Source organism: Canis aureus, chromosome 2, assembly GCF_053574225.1.
Source record: "Canis aureus isolate CA01 chromosome 2, VMU_Caureus_v.1.0, whole genome shotgun sequence".
Lineage (NCBI taxonomy): Eukaryota > Metazoa > Chordata > Mammalia > Carnivora > Canidae > Canis > Canis aureus.
The window spans coordinates 72532812-72551387 of NC_135612.1; the positions used below are offsets into that span (position 1 = coordinate 72532812).

Consider the following 18576-nt stretch of genomic DNA (forward strand, 5'->3'; position numbering starts at 1 on the left):
GCTTCTCCCTCTGCACATGAATAACTAAATAAAATCTTAAAAAAAAAAAAAAATAGGCCACTCACCCTTCCTGATTCCCTAAGCTTGAATGTGGGCTGGCCTTAGGGACTTGCTTCTAAGGAACAGAATGTAGCAGAAGTGACAGTGACATGTGAGACTTCCAACACCAGGTCACCAAAGACCACGGGGCTTTGGTTAAAAAAAAAGCAATGGAGAGAAAATATGCAGATGTGGATTTGAATTCCGGTTCAAGTTGCTACCAGAACATCCCCGCATGAGTTCTCAAATTGTTCATCTGTTAAACAAGGATGGTAATATTTCCTTCAAAGGGATGTGTGACTCACACATGAGACAGCATGTCCGAAAGACGCTGAGCACTTTTCTTATCTCCCTGTTCTTACTTAATTGAAAGTTTCTAGATTGTACCTTAGAGTGATCCCAGAAACCCTAGAGGAAGAAGGGAGAATCTAAGTATTATCTAAAATTGCTCTGGGTATATTTATTCCATTTCTGCCTAGAAACCACGTGAGGTAAATATTATTTTTATGTTTGAGATGAGAGAACTGAAGTTCAGAGAGATTGAAAACAAAGTCGCTTCACCACCTGCTAGATGTATGACCTGGGGCAGTTACTTGGTATCTTGCTGCCTGTTAGTTCATCTGTACGATGAGAACAGTAATAGTTCCCTACTTACAGTGTGGTTATGAGGATTGAAATGGTTAATATGTATGAAGTCTTAAGACAATGCCTGGTAAGTAGTCAGTGTGATATAAGTGTTAGAGATTATTATCATCGAGAAAATTGCCAAATGTCTCCAGGCCACTACATGGTGAAATGACGGTTGATTCATGTGCATTATGTGTTAAAATGAGCTTTAACTGTAATTTTTGAAGCATAGAGTGGATTTGGTTCTCATGAGGAGGGATTGGGGAAGTGGTATTTGAAGCATCAGGAAAAGTCCCAACAAAAGAGGAGGAAGGATTTCAGGAATGTAGGGGGAATAGGAGTGATCCAGAGGTAGTAGTTAGGCAGGTCAGAAGGGAAGTTCAGTGTTGCTTTTATGATGTGACTGAAGAGAAGCCATTTTCTAATTGTTGGGTTGTGACATTCACTTTCTTCTGGGACTTGTAGATGAGGAGGGATCAGTAATCTCTGCTAATGGGATCTTTGGAGTCTGTTTCACCAGTCCCATCCCTTTTTCTACTTTCTGGGAGAGGCAGTAGAATAGAATACTAAACTGAGGATTCTGGAATCATAGGGTGGGCGGAATCATAGGGTGGTGCTTGGGCTGCGCTGCTTATTAGCCATCTAATGTCTTGCAAGTTTCTTAACCTTGCTATAGGTACATGTCTGTAAAATGAGAACAGTGGTGCCTGTCTCTTAGGGCTTGTCAGACCTGAGAGACATTGTGCATACTGTTTATTTAGCTCAGAGGAAACCTTCAGCAATAGTTACTTAATGCTACCCAGGGCTAAATGTTATCCCTTGGGTTTTGGTTAGATTCAGACCCAGTAGGCATTATGTCAGATGAGGTAGCATTCGGCGGCAGTGCCCTTTCTTGGATGAATCCCAGTCAAGACCTTAAGGATTCTTGGCTCCTAATATTGTCTCAATCAAAAATCTGGCCTGGAATTTTGAGTTGCTTTTGTGGTATACTTTATATGCTTCTCCTTTTCTTCAAGAAAGTGTCTTAGAGTTTAGAGAACAGACATGGACAGTCTTCTGTTGGGTTCAGGACACCTGGACCCTCAATTTCTCTTCCCTCTGATTTTTGATTCACAACAATACTGCACAATGGGACTTACATATCCAGCAATGAAACAAAATTTCATTGTAAACTAATGATTTTACATTTGCAATCTTTGCTGTAGAGATTTTTTTTCTCATTCTCTCATTTGTTCTTACTACCAAGATATGATAAGGGAATGAATAATGGGTTTCTCTAAGAAAAATTAAAAGGTGACAAAGTGAAATAGGTTCATTAGACCCACAAATCAAGACATCTAAGCTCCTACGTCCTGACTCCCTCTCCAGTGCTCTTTCAACAAGGGGTTATGTTTCATTATCATCTGCTTTCCTTTTTGCCTCTGTGAATAGAGTGTGCCAGGACGTTCCATGCTATCTAGGAGGTTCTTGCCCTAAGCGTGGCTTCCCTCTCTGATGTAGGCTTTGCTGAATGACCTGCATCAGCTCTGAGGGCGGAACTTGCAATCCTTTCTCCAGAAACTCAGGCATTCTACTTCAGATGAAACCATTTTCCGTAGCCAATTTAACAAGATCCTTATTCTTTCGTTTCCTTTAATTATCTTGTTTAAAAAAAAAAAAAAGGGGGGAACTGGAGAAGACCATCTGTTTTATGAGGCAGTTCATCTCTTATGTTTTCTCTAATAGATATATGAAGGCCCAGTTAAGCAAATTAAGGCTTCATCTCGTTCTTGTTTGGGATTGTTCTGTTTGGTGCTTTTGCGTCACTGCCATCGGCATTTCTCGGTTGTATATTTGGGATGTCTTGGAGTGCAGATTTTATGGAAAGATGTTATCTTTGTTCCACGAATTGCAGGCACTGTGAGCCATTTTCAACGTGGTGCCAAACTATCACAACAAGGTTCTTTGCTTTTTTAATCCCTTCCTCTCACCACAAGAAGTCCTATTAACATGTTTTCTGAGCTACAGAGTAAAATCTGTCAAGTATAGCATGGAAGGCAGATGGGTGGTTGCTGTCTTCCTTTTCACAAACTCTAAACCTAGTCTTACTTAGTAAAACTCAGCCTTATCACCTCTTACCCCAGAGTCTTCCTTTATGAATAGAAGATATAGGCAGTGAGGGTGGGGGGATGGGAGATGGGGGCATGCTTGCTTGCTTGCTTGCTTGCTTTCTAGAGATATATAGTATGTACATAGTTTCATGTACAAACTTTCTTTCACATTGAAAATAACTCTTTGTTCTGAATATGAAAATACTTCGTACTCATTGTAAAAGAATTTACACAATTCAACAACATACAAAGCACTGGAAGACATTTTTCTACATCCTACCACCCGGAGATTACTGCTGTTAACATTTTAGTGAGCATTTCTATACATTCCTTTATGGACTATTTATTGAATGTCTGCCATGAGCCAGACACTAGAAATATGCTGATGAATGAAATAGATGTGGTCCCTGCTCTTGTAGAGCTTTCCAAATAACGGAGAGAAAGGTAGTAAAGAGACTATAAAAGTTATATATAAATTTTCTAATTCAGATGTATGCTTTTTTTTCATGTCTCATATAATTTTGAAAATAATCTTTTACCCTCTTTTGAAATAGTAGATTATATTTTCATTTTTTTAAGCACATCTTTTTGGTATGTTTTCATTGTCTGTGAGGATATCACTCTGTTCCATATTCTTTTCTTTTCATAGTAAATTTATGGGATATGATCTTGTTAGTATTGTGTACTTTTATAAAATTTCATATAAGTACAGAACACTAGCAAGATTACATCCCATACAAACATACTATTAAAAAAAGAAGAAGAAGAAACAGAATAGTCTCTAGATGATAGGGATGAGCCTGGAACATCTCTAGATAATAGAGATGCGCCTGAAACATCTCTAGATAGTAGCTATCGAAGATTACAGCCATGTCAGAAGGACTCAGGAGCCAACCTGAAGACACCTCTAGTGCCCCCAAATGGGACAGTTTGATATTCAAGAATAAGAGTTGCAAATATGTTTAAATTCATGATGTCTGATGATATGGACAAAAATGATTGGTTACAGTCTGAGGTTAATGGAGCACCAATTCGTTATCTTGGGAGTAGTCAGGAAAGAATCAGATACTTATCCTGCCTTTCTTCTATGAATTGACCCCCGGGGAGCCATCTAGTAGATGATGAGAGGCATCTCCTAAAATTTTTCCACTCAATAAATGAAAATGAAATGGGAGAATTAGAGTACCATGGTCTTGCAATCCCCATTGATTTAACATGTCCAGACAGTGAGTGACAATGACTGCAGACATTAGCAGCCAGGGAAAACCAGATATTACGTGCTTCCTGATGAAAGAGCATCCCACCAAACAGATTGAATCTCAATTTTTTCAAGCCTCTGAATCCAGTCTCCAGTTTATGGGAAATTCAGAGGATAGTGCAGTGTATTCACCTGCACTGTGAGTAGGGAGTCAGCAAAATCTATACTATAGAAACTCCACAGCTCACGTGGGCCAGATTTTTTTTTTTTAAGTTGAAGTAGAGTTGACATGCAATGTTATGTGAGTTTCAGGTGTACAACAGTGATTTGACAAGTCTATACATTATGCTATGTTCACCCCAAGTGTAGCTCCCATCTGTCTCCATACAATGCTACATAATAGTACCATTGATTGTAGTCCCTATGCTGTATCTTTCATTCCCATGACTTATTCAGATCCAGATTTTTCTTTTCTTTTATTTTTTTTAAGATTTTATTTATTTATTCATGAGAGACACACAGAAAGAGGGAGAGACACAGGCAGAGGGACAAGCAGGCTCCATGCAGGGAGCCCGATGTGGGACTCGATCCTGGGACTCCAGGTCACACCCTGAGCTGAAGGCAGACACTCAACCACTGAGCCACCCAGGTGTCCCAGATCCAGATTTTTCAATCAGTATGTTGTAAGGTAAAGAAAAGGATAGATGGGATCCCTGGGTGGTGCAGCGGTTTGGCGCCTGCCTTTGGCCCAGGGCGCGATCCTGGAGGCCCGGGATCGAGTCCCATGTCGGGCTCCCGGTGCATGGAGCCTGCTTCTCCCTCTGCCTGTGTCTCTGCCTCTCTGTCTCTCTCTGTGTGTGACTATCATAAATAAATAAATAAATAAATAAATAAATAAATAAATAAATAAATAGAAAAGGATAGAGAGGGACATAGATTAAATGTAACTTAAAAGACACAAATTAGAAGAAAATAGGTAAGAATTAACTATATTGACTAAGGTTGTGCTGTGAGGTAACGAAATCATAAAGAAAATCAAAGAAGTGATTACTATAAGTTCAAAATTAGTTATTTACATTTGGAAGAAAGGAAGTACATGGAGGGCCTTCTGGAGTAGCTAGAAAAGTCTGTTTTCTGATCTGGGTGGTCGTGTTATACTGTTTTCTTTAGAATAAGTTGTTTGTTTTGTGTAATTTTCTAAATCTGTGTTTTATTTTACTTTGGAAAGTTTTTTTTTTTTAATTTATGAAAGAATGACACTCTGAATGCTACCTTTATTTTGACTTCTCGTTATGGTAATTTTCAAATATACAGAAAAGTTGAAAGTGTATGTAAAGACGAGTGTACTCGCCACACTGTTTTATAGCTTGTTTTTTTTGTTCAATAAAAGGGATCTTTCTATGTAACTAAATATGGAACATAGCCACTTCTAAATTCCGTAGTATAGATGTGATACTTTATTACATCAGTTTCCTGTCGATGGGCATTTAATTTATTTCTGATTTTGTTCCTATTAGAAGTAGTGCTGCTAGTATGTCCTGATGACACATTCCTAAAATTTGCCGTCACAGGGTATTCTAACATGCAGAGTGTAAATGGTTGTGTGTTGTGAATGAACAAGATGTAGCCTATATTGATCAAGACATCCCTGTGTAATCTAGGAAGGGCATTAGTGTCCAAGGAAGAACTGGATTCTCCACAGTGGGATCTTTACACAACATCATACCTCCCCTGGATCGAGATTCAGGTTTAATCCTAGTGGTTCTCCTGTTACCTCATTTTGGTTGTTGTGGGTATAATTGGTATATCACTTACCTATTGCCCCAATATGTTGCATAAGAACCCCCCACCCCCCAAAGTTCAGAAGTTTGAGCAATATCCACTGGTCTCTATAGGATGGCTGAAGGATGCTTATTGTCTCTGCTGGGTTTGCTCATGGGCCTACAGTCAGCTGTGGGCACAGTGCACAGCCTTTTGCAGTACTCTCCTACATGCTTGATGGTCAGCTGGCTGAGGCTGGTCTCAGATGGCCTTGGCCAAGATGATTCAGCTACCCAAGTCTCCAACACCCTTCCAAGAGGCCAGCCTGTGTGTTTTCTTGTATTGCACTGTAGCGTAGATCATAATCTTTTGCAGGGGGCTAGAAATGGGCCATGCTTTTAAGGCTTCTCCTTAACTAACCTTCAGATGACCAAAGCAAGACCCACAGCTATGCCAGAGCCAGTGGGACTGAACTAACATAACAGAGCAGAAGGCAAGGATACAGAGAGGTGTTGATTGAGGCCATAAGGGTAGTCCACCCTCCAGAGCCATCCAGCAGCATATTTTAAACAGACACTTCTTGGAAGCATTAAACATTGCTGTTATTTCTAAACTACAGGCATCATGCCTTTGAAGTATGGAAAATGGGGGTCAAATATATTTGTGGGAGAATCATAAAAGCTTTTGCTTTTTTTAAAAAAATTATTGTTAAGGGTTATAAAGGTAATTCACACATGGAGAAGCCTACCTTTATTCTGTCTTAAAAATATTTCTTCTCCAGTTTTGATATTTTCCCCTGGGATACATTTCAGGAAACCGATTTTTCTCTGTGCATATTTTTTAAAAAGATTTTATTTATTCATGAGAGACACAGAGAGAGAGGTAGAGACATAGAGGGAGAAGCAGGCTCCCCGCGGGGATCCCAATACAGGACTTGATCCCAGGACCCTGGGATCATGATCTGAGCCAAAGGCAGATGCTCAACCACTGAGCCACCTAGGTGCATTGTTCTCTGTGTATGTTTTTCTTTGTTTGATAGTGTTTTTGGAGTTGGTTTTAAAAGCTGGTTCTGAGGCGACTTCTAGGTGGCTCAGTTGGTTAAGCCTCTGCCTTTGGCTCAGATCATGATCTCGGGATAAAGCCCCACATCGGGCTCCCTGCTCAGTGAGGAGTCTGCTTCTCCTTTTGCCCCACCTTACCCCACTCGTGCTCTGTCTCTTCTACTCTCTCTCAAATAGGTAAATAAAATCTTAAAAAAAGAAAATAAAATCTGGCTCTGAGAACACTGAGTCAATATAAGGAGCTAGAATCACAAATCAACATCCTTAAGTGTTTTTGCATAAGATAGGGGCATTAAAGATAGGATTAGTTCTTGTATCTTTATTGCTGGAAATTTCTTCTATTTTAATTTTTATTAATTTTTTTCTTTTTTTCTTTTAATTTTTATAAGTGACAAATTTAGGTTTTTTCAGAACAGTGATTGTCAACAGCAGATATGTAGCACCTAGGTATGTGGATGGCAAGAAATTGTTACTAGTAATTGTATATTAAAACTTTTTTTCAAAAAAATCAGGTCTGTTCCCATAGAGTGCAATATTATATGACATATCTCTACTTTCTTCTCTGTGGAAATACAAAATACTGAAATAAAACTTTGCATATGCATATACTTATTAAATCGTCCTCATTATGTATGTATCATAAAATTTTACACACTTTAGTTGTTTAACGGAAAGTGTGTATTGTACCAAGTAGGCAATTTAAAGGACTTTTCAAACTAAGTTTCCCTGTTGTAGAGCCATCTGATGTAGCTGCTCCAAATTATAGATCTGAAAATAGAGATTAGAGAAAAATATTTTAAACCTTAAGGATGAATTAGTATGATTTTGGAGATAAGTCTCATCCTAGAGTACGATGTCTACATGAAAAGTATTTATTAACTGATACAACCCTGTAGATTATCAAGAGGGTAAGGCGACAGTTTTTTTGACAGCCCTTCCTATGCTTGGCAGGTTACGATAATGGTTTCAGTAATGACAGAAAGCAAGTTCCCGTTGTAATTGTAGTTCTTTGGTCCATTCTTGGACTTAGTTTATTATTTGTGAACATTTTTGGAGTGCAGGAAAGGGCAAGGAGGAAAGAAGGAAGATGTGCGCCACCAGGGTTTATCAAGTACTTATAGGTGTGCAGAGATCTCCAGGACACCTCATTTTCCTTCAGAAAGCTTACGTCATTGACAAAACAGGTTGCATGTGTTAGAAAAAATAGTATCTGCCAGGCAGTAAGCAAAGCAAGCAAGCAAGCAAGTAAGCAACCTATTGTATCTCATTTGGTTCTCATAGTGACTGGCAGATGGAAGGCAACCATGATTTACAGTTGAGTAAGATGTGCTTCAGACATTAAGTATTGGTTCAAGATCATATAGGACCTCAGTGTCAAATGAATTAGGAAGTAGAGAGGTAACTCTGGGCTGACATTATAACTTTCAAATCAGGGGGGTTGGAAGTGTCTAGAGCACCCCTTAGGAAGTGTGGAAGAGGGCCCACTACTTGCATTTCTGGGTGGAGACCAGGGATGATAGATGCCTTGCAGTATACCCAGGACAGCCCTATATAACGAGAATGTCCTCTTCTGCAAAGCTTATAAACACCCTACCAAATGTTCATGTGGGCAAACAGCATGTTTATAATGATCTGTGCCTATAAGTTCTAAACATAAAGTATTTTTTATGGCTTTAACATACATTATATCTCCCAGAAGTGGAAATTCCTAATTGTAAGATAACTTGTATTTAACATTTTTTGAAATTTTCTTAGAATTGTTCAGCATTTTGAAATTGCCATTATTGACAGCAGTGCAAATCATGATTTTTGGGCTGACAAACAACACATGCCTCTGTCAGTTTGCATTTATAGTTGTTGCACTCACAGTGAAATCTACCCAGAGATGCAGGTGTCTGATGACTTCCTTATGACTGCTAGCGTAGTTGGGCCTGAAAATTTGCTTACTGAAATGTACCTCTCCTTTTATTTCTCCTTTTCTGGAATTTATGTGTATAGATAGATTATTTATCTACAAGTTTCACTTCAAGATAGTAAAGGGATGTTATAAAATAGTTGTTATAGCAAGGGAATGTTGTTTCTGAAAGGATTGCACCAAGGTTAGATTTTTTGGGAAAGTCACTATTTAAAGGTAAGGAAGGATTTAAGTAAGTAAGAGGTCCTAGAGTTGGGGTTGGATTGTCAATGGCTGAAAGAACTTTATTCTTAAAGTTTTGGGATAAAGGAGTGATTGTGAACGCAGCAGTGTTTATGCTATTATGGAATAAGAATACATCTGGGAGGAGGTATCAGGAGAAATTAGGCTGAGGCTGGATCTGGAGTTCTAGAACTGTGTGAAGGTTGTGTAACCAACGGTCTAAAGAGGAAGTGAACAGGAAAGAGACTAAAGTAAACTGAGAGAAATCAGTCAGACTTTTTGGGGTATATTCAAGAAAGGCAGGTAAAGTGAGATTATTTGATTTTTATTTATTTCTATAGTCCCTCTTTGGCATCATTTAAAAGTACATAGAAAGGTCTCCTCACAAGAACAAAAATTTTCTGTGTGTGTTGACGGATATTAATTGGACTTATTGTGGTGATCTTTTTGCAGTACATTCAAATATTTTGATTTACAACATTGTACAACTGAAACTATATAGTGTTGTGTGACTTACACCTCAATGAAAAATAATAAAATAAAAATAAGTGAAGCAGTCCTTTCTTCAAGGAACTTAGCCTCTTAGGAAAAAAGATAAAATTAAAAACTTCGTATCATGTGTTATATGTAATAATAGAAATATGTACAAACTTTAGTGTGGGATAATAGTGGTTAAAATAATTAGGTAGTTCAAAGAAAATCTTTTCAAGGACACGGTACTTGAGCTGTATCTGAATAGATGAATGCATGTGATTTTTCATCTATTTCTTGGAAAAAGAGGAGTTACACACAACTTTAGCTTACTCAGGAATAGTTTCTTAACCTTGTAGTCAGAAGGTCAGGCAATGAGAGCAGGAGAAGATCGTAGTTTTGTGCAGGGCTGCTGAAAGCTGCTGGGGGACCCTCCAATGCAGATGGTGGCCCTGCAGGGCAGTGCCCTTCTGCACACAGCTTTCTTGTCCCTCAGATGAGAGGTGGTAACTTGCTCTTGCTACTTCTGGAGTCTGCATTACTCCTTGTGGTTTTTCTACCTGCCAGCCTTTTTTTTTTTAAATAGTCCCTTAATTAAACCTGACTCAAATTATTCAATTTGATCGTGTCATCTGTTTCCTACTAGAAACCTTATGGGCACAGTAATTGTAATTACATGAAAAAAGACAAAATACACAATAAAAATAGAGGGGAAAATCTTTATTCTAAATTACAAATACAATATCACAAATAAAAAGAATAATCACACATTGGGCACAATTCTAGTGAGATACAGCATTCTTGATGAGGGACTTTTCATATTGACAAAAATAAAGACATTGAGATTTAGATGGTTATAAAAGAAAAAATTGAGTTGATAATATATAAAATTTTGAATTTATATATTTATATCCAATGAGGGGAAAAATCACAAAGGATCTTATACTGAACCAAATACAAGTGGGCATTTATTTATTCACTTACTCATTTGTTTAATAGTACTTACATGATTTCTGCTTGGGGACACTCTTCTGGGGTCCTCTTGGACATTTACTGAGCTTTAATGGCATTATCACAAGGCACAGAAGGATTATGAATTTTCGTTAATAGGACACATGAAAACGCTGCCAGAAGGAAATTATTGTTACTAGATTGTTTCACTTACATAATTTCATGCTTTGTTTTAAAATCACAGCTGTATTCTTAACATGGAGCAGGTAATGGCCTACCTGAGTCTCTGGTCTCTTCGAACTCAGTATGTGATTTCATGGAAACAGGCACCTGTTCTGAATACTGGCAGACCTTCCCTAGCTTTACAGCTGAGGTAGTGTTTCTGCCTGTCTTTGCTTTTATGGAAAAGGTAAATAATATTTTGATTAGGGTGAAGTTTCAGATTCTGCTGCATTCCCTAAATCAGTGCTTCTTCAACAGAAAAGTAATGTGAGCCATATATGTAGTTTGAAATTTGTAAAATTATGAATTACATTTGAATAGTAACCACATTACAAAAACAGGTGAAATCCATTTTGCCAGTATGTTTTATTTCACTCCGTGTATCCAAAATATCCTCATTTCAACATGTAACCAATATTCTAAAATTATTAGTGAGATATTTTACTTTTTTTCATGCAAAGTCTTTAAAATCAGGTGTTTTTCACTTCTAGCACTCAACTTGGATGAGGAATTTTCATTAGAAATACTTGATGATGATTTAGATTTCATAAAATGTATAGTTGAGAAAGTAGATTCACCTCCCCAAGAAGTTCCCCCAGAGTCAAGTGTCAGTTTGTAAGTTTAGATTTAAAATAATTAAAATGAAATAAAGTTAGAAATTTTGTTCCTTAGTTGCGCTAGTCACATTTCAAGTGTTAGTAGCTCCAGTTGCTCCTAATGGCTACCATATTGGACAGCACAGCTACAGAAGATTCTTCTTCTTCTTCTTCTCCTCCTCCTCCTTCTTCTCCTTCTTCTCCTTCTTAAGATTTATTTGTTGATTTGAGAGGGAGAGGGAGCGGGTGTGTGTGGCGAGAGAGGCAGTGGAAGAGGGAGAGAGAGAATCTCAGGTGGACTCCCTGTTATATATGGAGCCAGATGCATCATGAGGCTCCATCTCACAACCCTGAGATCATGACCTAAGCTGTATCAAGAGTTGGACGTTTAATTGACTGAGCCACCCAAGTGCCCCAGCTACAGATTATTCTTAAACCATACTTGAGTGCTTTTGAATTTCTCAGGTTATTTCTTCTGCAGAACTAATCCATGTCACAGAGTCCTTAGAAACTTTTTAGCCAGATCAGGCTTATTCATCAAGAATATAAATACCTAGGGGAAAATAACTCTGCATATTTGTGCTTTATTCCTGTGGCCAAGGAGTACCTTACACATGGCAGGTGTTTAATAAATGTTTACCTAGCTAAATCCCATTTCTTCCTCAAATTGCTATTTAAATTGCACTTTCTCCGAAAGTGTATCCTGACTCTAGTCTATCCCATTTGCTTCATTCCATCTTCTCAGAGAATTGAGTTCTTTTCCTCCTGGCCATATATGCTTATACACTGATTTGTGAATGATTTTGTGATTAATGTCCATCTCCTGGACTAGTCTATAAGTTCCACAAGAAGGGGGAATGTGTTTTTATTCACTGAAGTATCCTCTGCTCCTAGTGGAACATATGGCACGTATGGAATAAATATTGGTCAGATAATAATAGCACAGGACCATTTAAAATATGAAGTGATTAGCAGAATGTCAATTCATAACTTCATAGAAGTCAGTTTCTTTCATGCTGGAGACAAGGAATTTTTTTTAAGATGAGACATATTGAAATATTAGATTCTTAGTGTTTGTTCAAGCCTTTTTGCTCCCATAAGCATGCCTCTTCTTAACTTTTCCTCTGTTTATTATATTCATTGTCTTGAAATAGCTGTCACCTCACATCCGTCTCTGCTTATAACTTAAGGTACACTGAGGACAAAAAAACAAAAAAACTGATTTGTAAAATACTTTTCAGGAGCTGAGAAAGGTCTAGGGCAAAAGCAAAGGTACATAGAGGAGGCATCTTTTGCTGTTTCAGGACAATTTAAAATAAACCCACCCTGTTAATTATACCAGAGTAATGAGCCTTACCTGCAATATGTGGAAATATAATTAAAAATGTATTGTGGGTCAGTAGACCAAGTTGTCAGGTCATTATCTGAATCATAAATTTGGGAGCAATGCCCATTAAAGGTTACTAGTTCGGAAAGGTTAGAATAGAATTTCGTCTTCACAGATAGAAAGTTATGCAGTTTGAATAATGCTTTAGAAAACTATCATCATTTGACTTTTTGAGAAAACATCTCACATAACTGTAATAGGCATACAGAAATGTGCATGTAAGGGTGCAGCTTGAGGAATTTCCATATCCAGATCAAGAAACAGTGCATTTACCCTCATAACATCCCAGAGACTACCCTCTTGCTGCTCCCCCTTTCCTGCCCTCCAGAGTAAATCACTACCCTGACAAAGATAAGTTTTTCCTGTTTTTGTACTTTATAAATGGAATCATGTGGTATCCGCATTTGAATTAATATAATAGATTATCATTCTAAGTGACATTCCTGATAGCAACTCATTGAAAACAGTCTGTTTTCCATTTTCCTTATTATGTATCTAATTTGGCAGTTTACCACTGTGTCTGGTTCTTTATTATTCTTTTGAGAGATTTTCTGTGTAAATGTATGTATATATGTGTGTGTGTGCACTTACATGCATATATATGTATATGCTTTAAAAAATCTTACTCAAAACTGATTTTGCTCTGCTATGTATGTTATTCGCCTCTTAGTGATAAGTCTTAAAGCCTTTTTCATATCAGCTCGTATGGGTCTACTTTGTTTTTCCAAGTAGTGCACAGTACCCCAGTGTATGGATGTATCATAATTTAATGAACCAGCTGTCCACTGAAGAATAGTTAGTTAGTTGCCAATTTTTTGCTTTTAGAACCATACTCAGATATGGAATTGCTGAACAGTGGGGTCCGTGCATCTTAAATTTGCTCGGATATTTCTAAATGGCCTTTCAAAGAGTTTTGCCAGCTTCTACTCCCATTAGCAAGTTTTGAAAACTCCTATTTCCAGTGTTGTTGCTGTAGTTATGTGTTATCAAGCTTAATTTAATCTTTGCATTCTGATAGAGGAATATCAGTGAGTATTTATTTATTTATTTATTTATTTATTTATTTATTTATAAAGATTTTGCTTATTTATTCATGAGAGACACACACAGAGAGAGAGGCAGAGACATAGGCAGAGGGAGAAGCAGGCTCTATCCCAGGACTCCGGGATCAGGACCTGAGCTGAAGGCAGACACTCAACCACTGAACCACCCAGATGCCCAGAGTCATTGTTATTTAAATTTACGTTTTCTTTAGTTTTAAGTGACGTTAGTTATTTATATGTTTATTTGTATTTCTCTTAGGACTTGTCCTGTCCTTTGCTCATTTTCCTATAGGTTTGTTCATACTTTTCTTAATAACATCAAAGAGCTCTTTTATATAAATGAAATTAGCCCTTTTATGTCATTGTAGTGTTAATTTCTTTCAGTTTGTTTTTTTGTATTCACTGTGTTTATAGTCGTTTTTTACTCCCAAACAGAATGTTTACATTTTTATGTGGTGAAATGTACCAATTTTTTCCTTATTGCCTTCTGAATTTTATGTTTTTATGAGAAAAAGCATTGGAAAGTTGAGACACATAGACAGACAGACAGATAGATAACTCCAGCCTGGCATGGAAAAAGAATCTCAAGAAATGTTTGTGGGAAATGTGGCTAAGCAGAAATTTAAATTTCAGTCAAATGTGTTGTGACCAACTATAAATAAACAAAAATTTGGATATTTTCTGCCAAAAATTGTTTAACATTTTTGACAGCTTTTGGAAGAATTGTCAATGCTATGCTTTTTTTCTTCTGTGCTTGTTATTTGGGGTTTTAATTTCTCAAATGATCCCTCTTTTCAGATTTCAAATTATAACCTATTTCCTGCACCACTGCTGGCGTCCAGTGATCCATGTCAGAAGTACTTCCAGGTCAGACACACTTTCACATGTTTCAATGCAGAGAAGCAGTTGAATATTAAAATGTGAACAAATATATGTGATAGATGACTGTTTTGATGTTAAACATGGTTTGCTAAAATGACATGTTTTTGCTTTTTATTGTTCACTCATGTGGTGGAAAAGTAGATCGTTAAAATAAGATAGGAGAATCAACTGAACTTACCTGTATTTATGTAGCAATTGCATGACTCTAGTAATATAATAAAAAAGTATTTTATTGATTATAACAGGAAACTAAAACTATGTCAGATTTTCCCAACTAGCATTGCACGTGATAGCCTGTGAATACTTACATATGGACAATGAGGTGTCAGTGGTGAGTCTTCTAAAACAGCATCTTAGCCATTGTTGAGTCTTCAACCATTGTTGGGTTTGTCTAGAGCAGAACTCCCCCATTGAGTATTCTCTTTGATCTGGTGCTGATTAAATTCAGGCCTTAAGAAAACCACCTTAATTTTATTGTATATCCCTTTCTCTGTGTCAGGATGGATGCTAGTCCACACACAGTGTGGTGTGGGATTTAACTCTTCATCTCACAGTAATAGAATAAGGAAGAAGTAATTGCTGTAACAGTTTGAATTACACATAGACTTAGGACTGCAAGTGAAAGATGAATTGTGGAATTCATATTTGTTAGGATACAAACCACTCAGCAAATTCTGAGTTTTTAAGTAAGTAGATTTAAACCATGGACAGATGGGTATTAAAGTCTCTCAGTTCTGAATTAAAATCCTTAAGGACGTCCCAGCCATTTTCTCCTTTATATAATACTGCATGTTCTGTTTCAACGTAGAACTAAAATAAAACATAACGAAATAAACGCCAAGCTCAGTAGAGGTATGTGAACAACAGGTAATATTCTTTTTATACAGAACAGCCAAAAACAATGTGATAAACCTAAATTCACACAGGAAAATTAGGAACTTTGAGCTGATTCTTAGATCCCCACTGTGGTAATTTAAGGGCAGGGAGTAGATTTTCTTTGTAGATACATATTTGAACAGGCATATTAGTTTTGGAAAATCAGGGCAAATACACATGTCCTTTTAAAAACACAGGTTAAACTGTTGAGAATGGTTCCTTTTAGGAATTCTTTAGCATTTAAAATCTTTTATTACATTGCAAGATAAGCTCTCTATGGAAACTGTAAAGACAAAGCTGGCAAGCATATAAAATGCTGTGTTTTCCTCTAAATGGAAGTGAACAAATCAGATAACTTCTAGGAATTTCTTACTGTCACTTATAGTTTATTATGCTAATGTATTCATTCTTTCTAATGGTACTCAAGTTGCTTTTGTTTGTTGGTAGTTGTATAAGAGATAATGACACAATTATCCAGCACTTTTTTTTTTTTTAAAGATTTTATTTATTTATTCATGAGAGACACAGAGAGAGGGAGAAGCAGGCTCCATGCAGGGAGCCCGATGTGGGACTTGATCCCAGGTCTCCAGGATTACGCCCTGGGCCAAAGGCAGACCCTCAACTGCTGAGCCACCCAGGCATCCCCAGCATGGTTTTTTAATGACAACTACTGCTATCATGTGTTGGTATAGGATGTGATGCATTTTACAAGGAAAGCAGTATTCTTATTTTAGTGGAGTGTATAGCCCAGTCATTTTTTTTTTTAATTAAAAATTCAGGTGGCAAATAAAATCTTAAAAAAAAAGAAAAGAAAAGAAAAGAAAAGAAAAGAAAAGAAAAGAAAAGAAAGGGGCAGCCCAGATGGCTCAGCGGTTTAGCACTGCCTTTAGCCCAGGGTGTGATCCTGGAGACCCAGGATCAAGTCCCACATTGGGCTCCTTGCATGGAGCCTGCTTCTCCCTCTGCCTGTGTTTCTGCCTCTCTCTCTCTCTCTCTCTCTCTCTCTCTGTCTCTCATGAATAAATAAATAAAATTAAAAAAAAAAAAGAAAAAAATTCAGGTGGTAGCTAGTACAGAAGAGTCTGGTCCAATAACTGGGATAAAGTAGCCTTCCATCCCATTTCCTGATGACAGGGAGCCTTTTAAAAAACAAACATACCCCCGAACATACACCATTATCTGTCTGGAAGATTCCTGTTGAACCTTCAAGATTCAACTCAGGAGTCCTTTCCGAGGAGGTCTCAGCCAATGACATAATCAAGTAGTTACCCTCTTTCACGGAATCTGCCATTGTTCCATACTCTCTGGTAGAAATGACCTGAGGCCCAGCTTGTCAGTTAGTCAAGAAAACCTGTGTCATTACTTTATCGCTCACCTACTTCTTCCCACCTAAGCCAGTATCTTCAAGCTTGCTCATTGACCATATTTATCCAACTTGGTCATAAAAATCTAGAGCTGTATTAAAAACATACGTTAATTTTCCGAAGACGTTGAGGCTCTTCTAAACAATGCAAATGGCTTAGAAATTGAGCAGAGAAAATATCCTTGGGATAAGCATATATACTATCCCAAGGTGACTGCTTTCAAGGTCTTCATTCTTTTTTGTTTGTTTGTTTTTATTTATTTATTCATGAGAGACTCAGAGAGAGAGAGAGAGAGGCAGAGACACAGGCAGAGAGAGAAGCAGGCTCCCTACGCGGAGCCTGATGTGGGACTGGATCCCAGGACTCTGGGATCATCACCTGAACCAAAGGCAGATGCTCAACCACTGAGCCACCCAGGTGTCCCCCAAATACTTTTTTTCTCATAAGATTCTCTACCTACTTCAGCCATTGTGAGTTTGTTTATTTTTTTTTTAAGATTTTATTTATTTATTCATGAGAGACAGAAAGAGAGAGAAAGAGAGAGAGAGGGGCAGAGACACAGGCAGAGGGAGAAGCAGGCTCCATGCTGAGAACCCAACACGGGACTTGATCCCTGGTCCCCAGGATCACGCCCTGGACTGAAGGTGGTGCTAAACTACTGAGCCACCCACACTGCCCGTGAATTTGTTTAATAACTGTTCCTTCTCATTACCCATTCTGATTGAATTTCTTGAAGAAAAGTATCTGGTACATCTCTTTGAGTCTCCTCAGCTCCACTTGGGATATTTAACAAAGTGAGTCCTAGGCAATTAAGTTGAGTGGACTTGAAAAAACCCTTAGGTAGATAAGACCTAGCTATTGAAATCACCCTCGTACCATAAAGCCTGGGTAGTTGCCCTGTGAATCAGCTGTGTGAAGCTGTTAGAAACTTCCAAGGTTACGGACTCCTGGGTGGCTCAGTTGGATGAGCCTTTGACTCTTGGTTTCAGCTCAGGTCATGATCTCAAGGTCCTGGGATCCAGCCCCATGGCTGGCTTTGCGCTCATTTGGGGAGTCTGTTTGAGGATTCTTTCTCTCTCCCTCTGCCCCTACCTCTCTCACGTGCATGCACACACTCTCTCTCAAATAAATAAATCTTAAATAAATAAATAAATAAAAGAAACTTCCAAGGTTCTAATCCTGTGATCTCAGTGACCCATCGCCTTGGCCTCTTTTGTTCAGAGAGAAGTTCTTATCATTTTCGTCACATTGGGAGTTTACTTTCATGAGTAATTTCAGGAAACCAGGCTTATTTTGCCTCTCCTTCCTAAAAGAAACAAAATCTGAGTTATTTTATTTCCTTAATACTTTGAGGTCTAGTTCAAAAGGCAACATTGCTCAGGGTAGAAATTGGCTGTTAACTCCTCAGTGGAAATAAAATTGTGTAGCAGAAAAATGAAAATGAAGAAATTATGAAGTTTAATTGAAGAGTGGGACAAACAAACATTGGGCTTCCCTGGGCCATTTGTCCATTTCCAATTCCAATTCCAATTCCAATTCCAATGAATGAATGTCATGGGAGCACACAGAGAGTAGAACAGGGTATGGAGAGAAGAGTTTCTGGTCATTATTGACAAAATTTTCTTTGACAGTTGCCTAGAGGTCTCAGAAAAGAGAAACAGAGGGGGCAGGTTTAACTACAGGTTCCAGCATGGGTTTGTATTAGGATGTTGTCAGAATTATGGGATTACATTTTAGTGTTGGGATCTTAGTGACTCTCGGTTTCTGGAAAGCTTTATTGGTTATAGAATTTTTTTTAAATTTTTATTTATTTATGATAGAGAGAGAGAGAGAGGCAGAGACACAGGCAGAGGGAGAAGCAGGCTCCATGC

The 18576-nt window shown here is 37.8% G+C and overlaps 1 protein-coding gene across 10 annotated transcripts in view; it reads left to right on the top strand.

The window, feature by feature from the left end:
• The window catches only part of APBB2 (amyloid beta precursor protein binding family B member 2), a 381437-nt gene that overhangs the window by 157250 nt on the left and 205611 nt on the right, over positions 1 to 18576 (top strand). For 3 of the 10 annotated variants that reach the window (XM_077878788.1, XM_077878793.1, XM_077878802.1), the window contains one exon: positions 14382 to 14450. The exons of the other annotated variants lie outside the window; for them this stretch is intronic. In XM_077878788.1, the coding sequence (XP_077734914.1) occupies positions 14432 to 14450 (19 nt within the window). In that variant the 5' untranslated portion in view covers positions 14382 to 14431. The remainder of the gene's footprint in view (positions 1 to 14381; positions 14451 to 18576) is intronic. 10 annotated transcript variants of the gene reach the window in all.